General features: G+C 53.5%; 1 protein-coding gene across 1 annotated transcript in view; it reads left to right on the top strand.

The window, feature by feature from the left end:
- MGAT5B (alpha-1,6-mannosylglycoprotein 6-beta-N-acetylglucosaminyltransferase B) overlaps positions 1-11,574 on the top strand; it is a gene marked incomplete at both ends in the record, with an annotated part of 64,328 nt that extends 52,754 nt beyond the window's left edge. The window contains 6 exons of the mRNA XM_082293931.1: positions 973-1,128; positions 1,727-1,873; positions 3,281-3,397; positions 9,507-9,581; positions 10,010-10,284; positions 11,376-11,574. Of these exons, the coding sequence (XP_082150057.1) occupies positions 973-1,128; positions 1,727-1,873; positions 3,281-3,397; positions 9,507-9,581; positions 10,010-10,284; positions 11,376-11,574 (969 nt within the window). The remainder of the gene's footprint in view (positions 1-972; positions 1,129-1,726; positions 1,874-3,280; positions 3,398-9,506; positions 9,582-10,009; positions 10,285-11,375) is intronic.
- Positions 11,575-12,040: the final 466 nt, after the last annotated feature.

Here is a 12,040-nt window from a genome sequence, read left to right as displayed (position 1 = left end):
TCCCATCTTGTGGCACCCCATGGAATAAAAATGGGAATAGAGAGGTTTTTCCTTATTTTGAGTGATTTTGAGGTCTAGAAATGCAAAGAACACCTCCATCTTCTGGAGCCAGGTGCTTATTTACCAGCCTTGGACCAAACACCCTCTCCAGAGCAGAGTGTTTTTGACATTTAGAAACATTTCATTAAACCTCCCTTCCCTTTATTTCTCATTTCCTACCCCTCAGAACTTCTTGCCTCCGGCTCACAATAGGAGCTGAAGTTTTAATAAGCTGGGAAAGCCTTCGAGAAGTCTTGGGCTCCATGGCTGAGGGCAGAAATACAGCATTTGAGGAGGCTTTAAGCAACAAACAGAGTTTTCTCAAATTCCCCATTTATAACTCCTTATTCCCCCTGGTCTTTGCTCTTTTGGGGCTGTTGCAGCACTGGAAAATCCAGCATCCAAAGGATGGGCCCTCTGTGGTTTTTTCAAGCCAAAAAAAAATCTGCAGCAGAGAAATTGTTAAAATGAAAGGCTGCTTTGGAGCAAAAGGAGGGAAGCCTCCAAGAGAAGAAAATTGATGACCCTTTTCATTTTCCAGGTAGTGAAACAGGATTAAATCTGAATGAGAAAATCCTTGGAACTTGTTACTTGGAATAAGAGGCTATTAGCAAGCTCTGGTCTTTGCAGACTTTCCTCTGAACCCTTTAATTCAGCAGCTCCAGAGGGGAAGTTGCCCTTGGAGGGGACAGGGAAGGCAGGAACTTGATGATCAGAGTGATGGATCCTGCAGCCATCCAGGCTCTCCAGGAGCCTGGGGCAGTCCAGGATGTGTTTCCAGGGAATGAGGAGGGGAGGGTGGGGATTTTTCACTGCTGTGGGTCTGCAGGTGCTCTGGGACAGCAGTTTGAGAATTAAACCCCCCCTCCATAACCATGGGGGGGAGGGAGGCCCATCTTTTAGTGCAGTTCACACCTCTGCCTTCCTCCCCAGGGCAAGGAGAAGTTCCTGGCCATCCTCAACAAGTACATGGAGATCCACGGCACGGTTTATTATGAGACACAGAGGCCACCCGAGGTGCCGGCGTTCGTGAAGAACCACGGGCTGCTGCCCCAGCACGAGTTCCAGCAGCTGCTGAGGAAGGCAAAGGTGGGTGAGGGCACCCCAGGACCCCATCCCCCATTACCTGTGCTACTCCCAGCTGGGATAATGAACCACGAGCCTCTCAGCTGGGATAATTAAGCAGGAACCGAGCAGAGCACATTTCACACCAAGATGTGCCTGATGAGTTTCTCCTTGCACGCTGTCTGCAAGCAGGGCACAAAGTTTCCTCATTAATTCATTTATTGCTAAGTGGGGTGGGGTTGGTTTTTTTTTTTTTCACCTTACAGCTGTGATAAAAATAAACGGGATTCTTGGAGCGTGTGGGCACATCCCTGCTGCCTGGGGGAAATATTCCTGATTTACCAGCCTAAACAGCTTTGGCAAAGCAATGTTGCTTCACACAGGGCCAGTGTGATGGCTGTAAGCACCAGGAGGGAACCTGCAGCTCCTGGACACCCCACGGCCCTGCAAAGTGGGCTGTGAGCTGTGGAACAGGGGGAATTTTGAGCACCATTTGTCGAACCGCAGCAAAGGCTCGGCGTGCAGGAGCAGAGCAGCACAGAGGGGATGCTGGTGGGTTGTCTGGGAGGTTTCCCTGTGGGGGAAAAAAACCACTCACCAGCACTGGGTTTCTGCCTTGCAGCTCTTCATTGGCTTTGGGTTCCCCTACGAGGGCCCGGCCCCGCTGGAGGCCATCGCCAACGGCTGCGTTTTCCTGCAGGCGCGGTTCAACCCTCCCCACAGCTCCCTCAACCACGAGTTCTTCCGCGGGAAGCCCACGTCCAGAGAGGCAAGTGTGGTGTGGGGGCCGCATGGGGCCACCCCGCTGTGCACCAGGCCTTGGGCCGGCCTGGGGAAGAGCAGCTGCTGTGCTGAGGTTACTTTTATTTTCAGGCAAGGTTTCCTCTGTGGTTTTCTGCAGCTGGGAGATTTGCTTGGATGCAAGGGGCTCTGCTGTAGGTTTGGGGTTTCCAAGGAGAAGGTGGTGCAGGAGCCTTCTGCTGCACCCCAAGCTCCTTCCCCACCAGCCCAAATCCACATCCCCTGCACACCCTGCTCCCAACCCGGGGCGATGCTGCCCTGCTCACCCCTTTGTCCACCCAGAGGGACACTGGGACCCTGCACAGTGTGGCAGGGCTATGAAACCCCTCCCAGGCTTGCCCATCGCTGGGAATTCAATCTAAGTAGAGCAGGAACTCTTTAAAAGTTAAAGGCTCGAGAAAATTGCCTCTTTTATTATTAATAAAGTGGATAATGCGGTGCAAGGCTCCCTTGCTGAGCAGGGAGCGAGCTGGGGGACTGTGCAGCTGGACTGGGCTGTCCTGCCCCCCTGTCTGCCCTATGCACCCCCCGAATTAGGTGTTGGCACCCATTCTGGTGGGGCTGGGGCTGTACTTCAGCCTGGAGCCGGGTGGCAGCTGGGGGCGAGGGTTGTGAAATGCCTCAGGGTGTTTACGTGCCGGAGGGGAAAGAGGTGATCAGTCTGCCGGGAGAGAAATGAGGAAGGACAGCAACGAGGAGGATAAAACACACAGCTCTTCTCCTCCAGCTGGCAGGCTGTGATGTTTTTGTGGTGCCCCCAAAACACCTCCTCTGCTCAGCACCCTCTGTCTTCCCTTCCTGGAGGAGATCCGGGCTGAAAAGGCAGCTCAGGGCTGTAAACAAAAGAGGTAGATCCCCAAAAATCACCTGTGTGGGTAGCCCAGGGAAAAGCAAGGATGTCAGTACCTGTGGAGCACCAGTGTGGGGGCTGCCTGTGGCATCAGGAGATGCAGCTTCCAGCACTGCTTTCTCCCAGTGCCAGGCTTTCCCAGCCTTCAGTGGCATTGAATTTTGTCCCTGCCTTGTTCCTAGAGATGGCAAACCTGGGAGATGTGGTGCCTTCACGCACCTTTCCTGCTTTGGTGCATTTTTGCCCTCCAGACCCACAGAATGGCTCAGGTCAAGGTTAAATTGTACCCGTGTCACAGAGATGGAGACACTCCGGGCTGCAAAAGGAATTCAGTGTTGTTGGGAATTTTAGCACATCATCCTGAGGCTGGGGAGCAGCTGGGTCCAGAGGAAACCTTTTTCCAGCACTGCCTATTGCAGTGGGTCAAACCCCACTGTGTCTGTGAGGCTGCTGCTCCTCTCTGCCATCCAGCTGTGAGCATTCCAGCAGGGATTGCAAAATCCAGCTGGCCCCGCTGTGTTTCAGGTGTCCTCCCAACACCCATATGCTGAAGACTTCATTGGGAAGCCCCACGTGTGGACTGTTGACTACAACAACTCCGAGGAGTTCGAAGCTGCCATCAAAACCATCATGAGGACACAGGTACAGCTTGGAGCAGTTTTGGGGTGACCTCCCCGCTGCTGGGTTTGGACAAGCAGCAGCAGCAGGTGTTGGAGCCTGGCTCTCCTTTTCAGACATTAATTTCTTTTCCTTCCTCCATTCTGCTTTGGATTTTTTCCCCCAGGGACACACGTGCTTTGGCACAGAGCATTGTAGGTGTTTCCCCAGGGCAGAGCTGTGCCTTTGAGGGATCCCCTGGGAATCCCTGGAGCGAGGGGAGGCTGGGATAAGGCAGATAAGGTTTGGGAGCAGGAGGCTGAGGTTGCTGGAGATGCAGAGCAGCTCTGGGAGCTGGTGTGATACAGAGATAAACCCAGAGAGCCACAGCCCTCTGCGCCTGCCTTTCCCCCATTTCATTGATCGTTACCTTTGGATGGAGCCAATCGATAGGAATAACTTCAGGAGCTGCCTCTGCGAGGGATGTAAGGAAGGGGAAAACCCCGGGGAAGGTAGCGCTCCCGCTGTGCTCACTCTGGAAGTGCTCCTCATGAATATTTACCTCCTGCCCGGTGGCAGGAGCCTTTCAAGTTGTCCAAATTATTAAAGTCAGTTTTCCTGGAGGGAAGGAAAGTGCTGATAGCCATTTTGCTGGCAATTTGCTTCGCCTGGGATGAGCCATCCTCTCTAGAGGACAGGGGTGTGCTGTGGAACCTGGGCTCTGCCTGGGGCTGTGGGGGCTCAGGGTTCACGGTGCTGGGTGGGATTTGGGGGGAAAAGGTGTGGTGCTGGTCAGAGAAGGGTCGTCCTTGCTTTTCCCTGCATTAGGAGTTGCAGAGGTGGGTGCCTGTGACAGTCTGGGGACCTGATTCAGGTGCTGTGGCCATGCCATAACCCTGGGTCTCACCTCCTCGAGGGTGATCACTGCAGCTCTTCACCTCACTCTCATTTTCTCTGTGAACTTGTAAAGACTGATCAAACTCGACTTAGGAAAACAGTTGTTGTTTTGCACATTCATTCCCGTATCTCGATTAGAATGAAATTAAAAATAATGACATCCCTGCTGCTGTGCTGCCAGGCCAGCTGTCAGAGCTTGACCCTCCACCATCTGGGCTGGAGACAGCCCTGAAGTGAAGGAATTGCTGTGGGCGTGAGGCTGGGAGCTGTTTTGGGAGAGAGAAGGAAATTTTCAGTTTTTCCACAAGAGAAGAAGGAAAATAGTGGAGCCTGGGGCTGCTGTGCTGCTAAAATAATTAAAGAATGGTAAGATAGAGGATGGGGAAAGGGCTGTGCTGGTTCCTGGGCAGCTGTGTTGTGCTGCTGCAGTGTTGACTGGATGTGCACCAGGTCATTTTTGTGCTTAATGGTCTGGTTAAAAATTAAAGAACTGAAAAGGACTTTAGGGAAGGGTTTGGTGGTGTGATGGGCACTGGGCAGGAGGAGCTGGTATCCAGAACTGGGCACTCACTGGAGTGTGCTGCTGCTGTGCCCACCCCCATTTTGCCCCAAACCAAGCTCCTGTCTCAGCTCTTCTCCACATCCCCACTCTGGGATCAGGATCCCCACCCCGTGGTCCCCTCCCACAAAACATCCCAGCCTCTGGAATTACCCTCAGCTGCTGGAAGCCCTAAGTTTGCCTTAGATGAACAGCTCCAGTCACTGAGGCCCCGTTTGCATTGCGACACGGGGTCGCTCTGGAGAGGAGGGATTCCTTCCCACCGAGGAGTTAATCCACAACTCACCTCTCTGGGGTTTTACAGACATTGTATAAATCCTCCCAGAGCAGAGCAGGGAGTGAGTGTGAATAACTTACAGCAGCCTCTTCCCCCGCCTCCCCCAGCTTTTTATCTTTTAAATAGAAAGGTCTGCTTTATTAGAGATGCTGTCAAGGCAATTAAACCTAAAAATTGACCTACCTTACAGGTTTAAAAGCCTTATTATGGGCTTTGGCTCCAGGAGTCCCTGGGTATCTTGTCTTTAAAATACTGTTTGTTACAGCAGGAACTGAAAACAAGGACATTAGCAGGAGGAGCAGCAGAAAGATGGTAGCTGGGCAATTTAGTGTTCCTCTTCCCAGCCAGTTACTGGAGTTTGGAGAAATTATTTTACTGATTCCTTTTATATTTTTCCCCTGAAGGCAAAATGGGGTGTTCTGTTATTGGAATATCTAATAAATTTGTCTGTGTTTCAGAGTAACCACCATCAATTTATTTTTTTTCTGTCAAAACATTTCATTTCAAAATTACTGGAATGAAATACCATGGTTTTGTTTCCCATCTGCCTGCCTTTGTTTGGAAATACCCTGCCAATTTATTGAAAGGAATGCTGGATCTGAAATGATGCATTTCCCTTTGCTTCACCAACTCAGACAGACTGAACGTGAAACACAGCACTTTCCCCCTCCTTGATGGGTGAAAACATTGAAAATTGAAAACTGACCTGAAATCGATTTTATTTAGGGATTTTTTTGTTGTTGTTGTATGACAGAAAAATCACATATCCCGCAGATGTTTTGCATCTTCTAGGCCAGAACTCAGTGAGACATTTTGGGGGATATGGGATGCTATGGGAAAACTGGGTCTGCCATCAGGTGGAAGCTGTGCTGGGGACCAGGGACTGGGAACCACGATGCTGGGAGCATGTCTGGGGATTTGGGAGCTGGTCCATAAACCTGGCAGTAATTCTGGTGTGGTCGAGCTGACAACAAGCTCGCCCTGCTTTGGTCTGAGGGGGATTTGCTGATTGCCAGCAATGTTTCAGTGTCACTGCAGCGCCCCAGTTTCTCCTGCTGACACCCAGGGCTGCAGCTGGGGGCAGGCTGTGCCATCCCACAGCTTCTGCTGGGCTGGCAGAGCTCCCCAAGTTCAGGGCTGGCTGCTGGCTTTGTGCAGAGAGAGCAGTTGGGATGCAGCCGGCATCCCTCCCAACCTAGTTCTGCCTGAAAGAAACTTCTTCCTTCTGGAGGCAGAGCTGAATCATGCCTGGGACGTGGCTTGGGTTTGCAATCTGTGTTTTCTCCCCCAAGAGCAGCCCTTGTGCTCCCTTCTCTTGTCCTTTCAGAGGTGGCACCTGTTCCAGGTCACCCTCCAGCTGCTGGGGAAGGTTTTTTGGCAGGCTGTGTCCCTGCCATTCATCTCACTCAGAGCGGTTCTGGGTTTCCCTGGTGGTTTGCATCCCTGACCTATTTATAAGGAAAATTAAAAACAGGGAAGCACCAAATCCCTCTACCCCAGAGATCAAATCTGGGCACGGGGACAGGGGGCAGAGAGACAAGTGGTGTCCCCCTGGGAAAGGTGATGCTGGAGGCTTGTCCCAGTGATGGATTCCATCTGTTATCCAGGGGTTAGAGGCCAGAGAAGGAGAGAGGCTTGCAAGCACCACCATTTTCTGGGCCTCCAGCTTTTCCCATCATCAAAACCAGTCCTCACAGAAGCAATTTAATAGACCCAATATTCTGGCGTAGTGAAGGGAGAAGGCTTCATTATATTAAAGTCAAACATACGGGACTATAATGGAAAATTATACATTTCAGACTATGCCTGAAAGAGCGGCACATTAAACATCACAGTGAAAATAGCTGGTTAAAATGTTCCAGCCTGCTGTTACGTGCCAGCACAGAATTGCATTATTTTTCTACTTATTTGTCTGATGACGTTCAGGTTTTTTTCTCCCCGATTTCTTTTCCTTTTGAATGAAGGAGACTTGGGACTCCCTTCCAGCTGGAGACTCTAAACCCAGAGCTCTCGTGGTGACAGCCCCATGGGACACCAGTAACTCCCTGTTGGGCTGATGGAGAGAGCACTGGGGCTGCCAGGCTCTGGCTCTGTGTTCCCCACCTGGGGAAAGGATGGCAAAGTCCATCTTACCAACCCCTCCATTCCCTCCCATGCCATCCCATGCATCATTCTGCAGTGGGATGCAGTGATCCCCACCTCCGAACCCCCCTCCTCCTTTTCCTCCTCCCTCCCAGAGCTCTGGGGACATCCTGAGCTCCCAACGTGAGGAGTGCCATTAAGGACGAAGCTGTGGAGAAGAGGCCGAGCCTGTCAGATTTTAATTAAACAATTATCTTCTCGAAATTGGCATTTTCTCAGTCCTGAGTGCACGAGCTGAATCCTAACGAGACCTGGAGAGGGGAGCAGCGGATAGTGAGAGTCTTTGGGGGACCCCCTGAGAGAGAGGAACTGGAGGAGCAGGGGCTGCAGTGGGCTCTAGCCCACTCCTGATGCCCATGGGTCCCACAAGGCCCCTGGGAGCCTGTGGAGAGGTGGGATTGCACCTGGAGCATCACCTCTGGACACAGGTGCAGGCACAAGGAGGTTTTGTGTGATGTGCTGCAGTGTTTTGGGGGATGAGGTTGTTTCTGGAATTATGACTGCACTATGCCTGGCAAAAGGGGGTGCTGGGAAAAGCCCCCCATGAAAGCAGTGGTGAGATGAGACTGAGCACTGGTGATGCTGAGCAAGGGGTGGTTTGTCTCCCCCAAACTGGTGCCAGGCAGCCCCAGCACCCAACCTGGCTCTGCACAACTGAGATGGGCAATTTTGCTTTGTGAGGACTCTGCCCCAGTTAACTGAGAGCCCATCAGGAATTCAGAGGCAGGATCAGTGCCTGTCACTGTGTCAGCCCTGATTAGCGTGCACATCTGTAATTAGATGGAGCAGCTGTGATTTCCAGCCTGCCTGAGATCTCAGGTGGGATATTTATGGCAGGGAGATGCTTAGAGGGTTCTCAGCAGACTGAGCCTTTGAGCTTGGTTTTGACAGGTACTTCAAAAGGAAATGGCTATTTTGGAAGTACAGAGCTCAGAAAATAGAAGCAACAGTGTTTTCTGGATTAATTATCTTTGGGTGGTTTTGCTTAAAATCTTTCTGAATAAAGCTCTGCAGAGATACACAGGGTAAAAGGGGGTCCCAGGACTGGCCCCTTCCATGCACCCACCTCCTGCACCTCATGGAACATCTCTCTGGAAGAATAAGGGGCTGTGGAAAAGTATGTCTTCCCAGGGCAGAAAGTTCCTTAAAAATTAATTTGTTCCAGAGGGAAGGGGGACATCAGGCACAGCCCTCGTGGCAGTGCTCTTCCCACAGGGAAAATCACTACAGACCTGGGGGCAATGGTCAGGCACTGGTCCTGCTGAGGGCAGAGAGCCTGGCTGCCTTCTCCTGCCTGCCCTGGAACCTGTGCCACCACATGTACCAGCTCATGTGGGGACACTGCTGAGCCACAGTGCAGAGGAGGAGGTTTGCCATGCCAGGACCTGAGGTGACTCCCAGAACTGAGAGGTGTCGGGAAGTGAGGGCAAGCAGAGCCTCCTGGAGACCAGGAGCATTTTGTAACCCACACTGAAAATATCCCATGGTTTGAGCACTGCTGACTCTGTAGAGAGCAGTTCTGGACATGGAGGTGCAGTGGCAGCGCTGACGTCCATCACCAGTGTTTGCTCCGTCCCAGTGCCCACCCAGCTCCTGCCTCCCTGCCCCAGCCCCTGGGGCTGGCAGAGACGATGGCTTCCACCCCATCCAAGCCACCTGTGCTGGGCAGCAAACCCTCGGCATGGCAGTGGGAAAAGGGAGATGTTTTTCCCTGTATTGTGCACAGCCAGCCCCAGCCCTGCCCTTTCCACTGGCCAGTTCTGTGGGTCGGAGCCTGGACCTTTCTCTCTGAGTGGGCAGAGCTGTGCTGAGGTCTGGGCAACAGAGGATGCCAGACCAGGCCTGGGGCAGCACCGAGACGCTCTTGCTCTGGTTTAGCTTGGCATCTTTTCCAGTTCTACCTCCTCCCCTGTACTTTAAGGTTGCTCCTCCCTTGCCCACAGCTGCGGAGAGTTTCTCGGGCTGGAACAGTTCATGCCTTAGTTTGAAGTGACCTATTGGATGAAAACTGATTTGATTTTATAACTTACTGAAAGTGGAGGAAAGGGGGACTAAAGTGGGACATGATGGCTTCATTTTCACCAATAGGTCAAACCCAAAGTACTCCTCTCTCTTCTTCTATCACTTCATGGCCTGCGAGGTTTTTTTTTCTTCCCTGCTTGCTTTAGTGGGCCATGGGCTTTGGTGGGTGGGAGAGCCACGCCCAAGGTGCTGCTGTCTCAGGGGCAGGGCAAAGCTGTTCCCACCTGCTGCCTGTGCTCTGCTCTTGCCCTCCACAGGTGGACCCTTACCTGCCTTACGAGTACACCTGTGAGGGGATGCTGGAGCGGATCCACGCCTACATTCAGCACCAGGTTGGGGAGAATCCCTGTCCTCCCTGGGGAACCGTCTCTGTCCTCGTGGCCAACTTTCCTTCCTCTCCCTGGGGAACCTCCCTGCTCTCCCATGGGCATTGTGCAGCCAGTGCCCTGATTGCAGAGAGCACCAGGAGATGGGGCTGGGGGAGGTTTGTCATGGACCAAAGGTGCTGGGGGTTGGTGGAGGACACCTGGGGGTGCTGGGGCTGGGTCAAGGCCTTTCTGCTGCAGAGAATAAGGCAGCACTGGGAGAAGAAGAGGTGAGGGAAGAAGAGGTTCATCCCCCACAGCAGGAGATGCCATCTATGCATGCAGGTGACCTCAACCTGATGAGCAAACTCATCATCCCAAGTGTCTCACCAGCAACCTCCCTTCCCCACTGTTAACATCTCAGGGCACTGACTCGTTATCTCCTCTCCCACCAGGATTTCTGCACCACGTCATCTCTTCCTCCATCTCCCAAGACCAAGAGTCCTGCTATGCAAAGCCCTCCAAGCCTGCTGGCCCTGTCCCCCAATGCCACCCACCTGGTGTGGTCTCCCAGCGCCGGGCGGGTGCCCCAGGCGTGGCCCCCGGTGGCGTCGCTGCAGGTGTGGGTGTCGGAGCCCCAGCACACGTGCACGGAGACGTGCCGGCGGCACGGGCTGGTCTGCGAGCCCACCTTCTTCAGGTTCCTCAACAAGGAGGAGGTGTTTCTCCAGTGAGTTGGGGCTTTCTCAGTGAGGTTATGGGGGGCCACCAGCCAGATGATGTTCCCTTTGCTCCCCCCATCCCCAGCACCCATTTTCCTCCTGTCCCCCCTGCCAAAATCCCACTGAATGACCCTTCATGCCCATGGCAGTGGGCACTTCAGCAGGCAACAGCAGCGTTTCCAGGCACGGTTCTGCCTCTCTCCCATCCCATTCCTCTCCACCTCCCGCACGCTCTCTCCCTGTCTGTCCTTTTTAATGTCTCTCTCTATAAAACTGCATTTTGAGCACACACTGGTGAAGTTTTAATAGAGTATAAATCTGCCACCGGGCTCCGTGCTGCTCCGTGGGCAATTAAAATGCGAGCGTTGCCGGTGCTGTCGCGCTGGTCAGGCAGGCGCCGCGCGTCCCCCTGACATTTTTATATGATAAATTAGAGCTGGGGCTTGGATTTCACTCTTTCCCCCTGCCTGTCCTCCTCCAGACCTTAAAGCGAGCTGGCTCAGGGACTCGTCACTTGAGAAGGGTTGGTGGGAGGGCGATGCCAGGGCTGCTATTCCGGCTGGGAGGGGAGGGATGTTAAAACCCACACTGGGCATTTCTGCTGCTCCTCGGGGCTTTTGCTGATGCCCACCCCAGTTTTCTGGCTAATCCCAGCTAACAGGGAGCATGTGGGCATTCACTGAACCCCTGTCCCTTCCAGGGAATGTTGTCTGCAGTGGGAGGTGCCCATGGAGAGTGGTCAGAGCTTCTGGTCAGCACGGGGCTGTAAAAGAGCCATTGAACATCCTGAGTTGGAAGGGACCCCCAAGGATCAAGGAGTCCAACTCCTAAAATTTGGGTGGGGTTTTGTGGGTGATGCTGAGCCATCTGTGGGTTGGGGCAATCTCTGGGCTGTGGGGTTGAGTTGCCAGGGTCGCCGCTTCCTGCATGGTGTGTTGGGCTGAGCACCCACGTGTAGCCAAGGGGTGGCAAACGTAGATCACCAAAGATCTGTCCCCACTTTTAGCAAAGGAACCTCCCCAAAAAGGACAAAAACCCTTCAGTGACCCCCCTGGCATCCCTCTCACCTGACCTGACGCAGCTTTGCCTTGGCCCCCAGGCTCAGCATCGCCTGCGACAGCACCGAGTATGAGATGAACCATCTGTACCCCGCGGTGGCCGAGAACGTCCACGAGTGCTACCTCCAGAAGGAGCCGCTGCTCTTCAGCTGCGCCGGCTACAACACCAAGTACCGGCGCCTCTGCCCCTGCCGCGACTTCCGCCACGGACAGGTGGCTCTGTGCAGGGACTGCTTGTGACAGGGGGAGTTTGTGACACGGGCACCGAGTGGCTTCTCCTCAGAACTCTGCGGCAGCCGAGGAGCTGGGACAGGTCCCTCCCGGTGGGTGAGCCGGGGCTGTCAGACTCTGGGGGTTGTTTCATCCACCAGCCAGCCGTGAATGACCGTGTCCTGAACTTTGGAGTCATTTTCTTCCCGAGGAGCATCGTCCGACCGCATCCGAACCCACCTGGACCTGGTGGCACTGGGACGGGGTGGTGGGGAGAGGGGGGCTGGGGACACCCTTCCCCTCCTCTGGCAATGGGACAAGCCACCAGCAGACTGCAGTTTCAGGGTTTTCATCTTCTTCAAGCATCCTAAGTTGTTTTATTTATTGAGTTTTTTTTTTTAACCCTCCCCCTGACAAGTGGTAAATTAAAGGGGAACCCACACCCAGCCGTTCTGTGGGAGTTCTTGGGTGGAAATGCACTGGAGGGGACAGGGGT

This window comes from Coloeus monedula, assembly GCF_965178545.1.
Source record: "Coloeus monedula genome assembly, chromosome: 19".
NCBI lineage: Eukaryota > Metazoa > Chordata > Aves > Passeriformes > Corvidae > Coloeus > Coloeus monedula.
The sequence above is the reverse complement of the archived record's forward strand: the minus strand, read 5'-3'. Positions and strand labels throughout refer to the sequence as shown.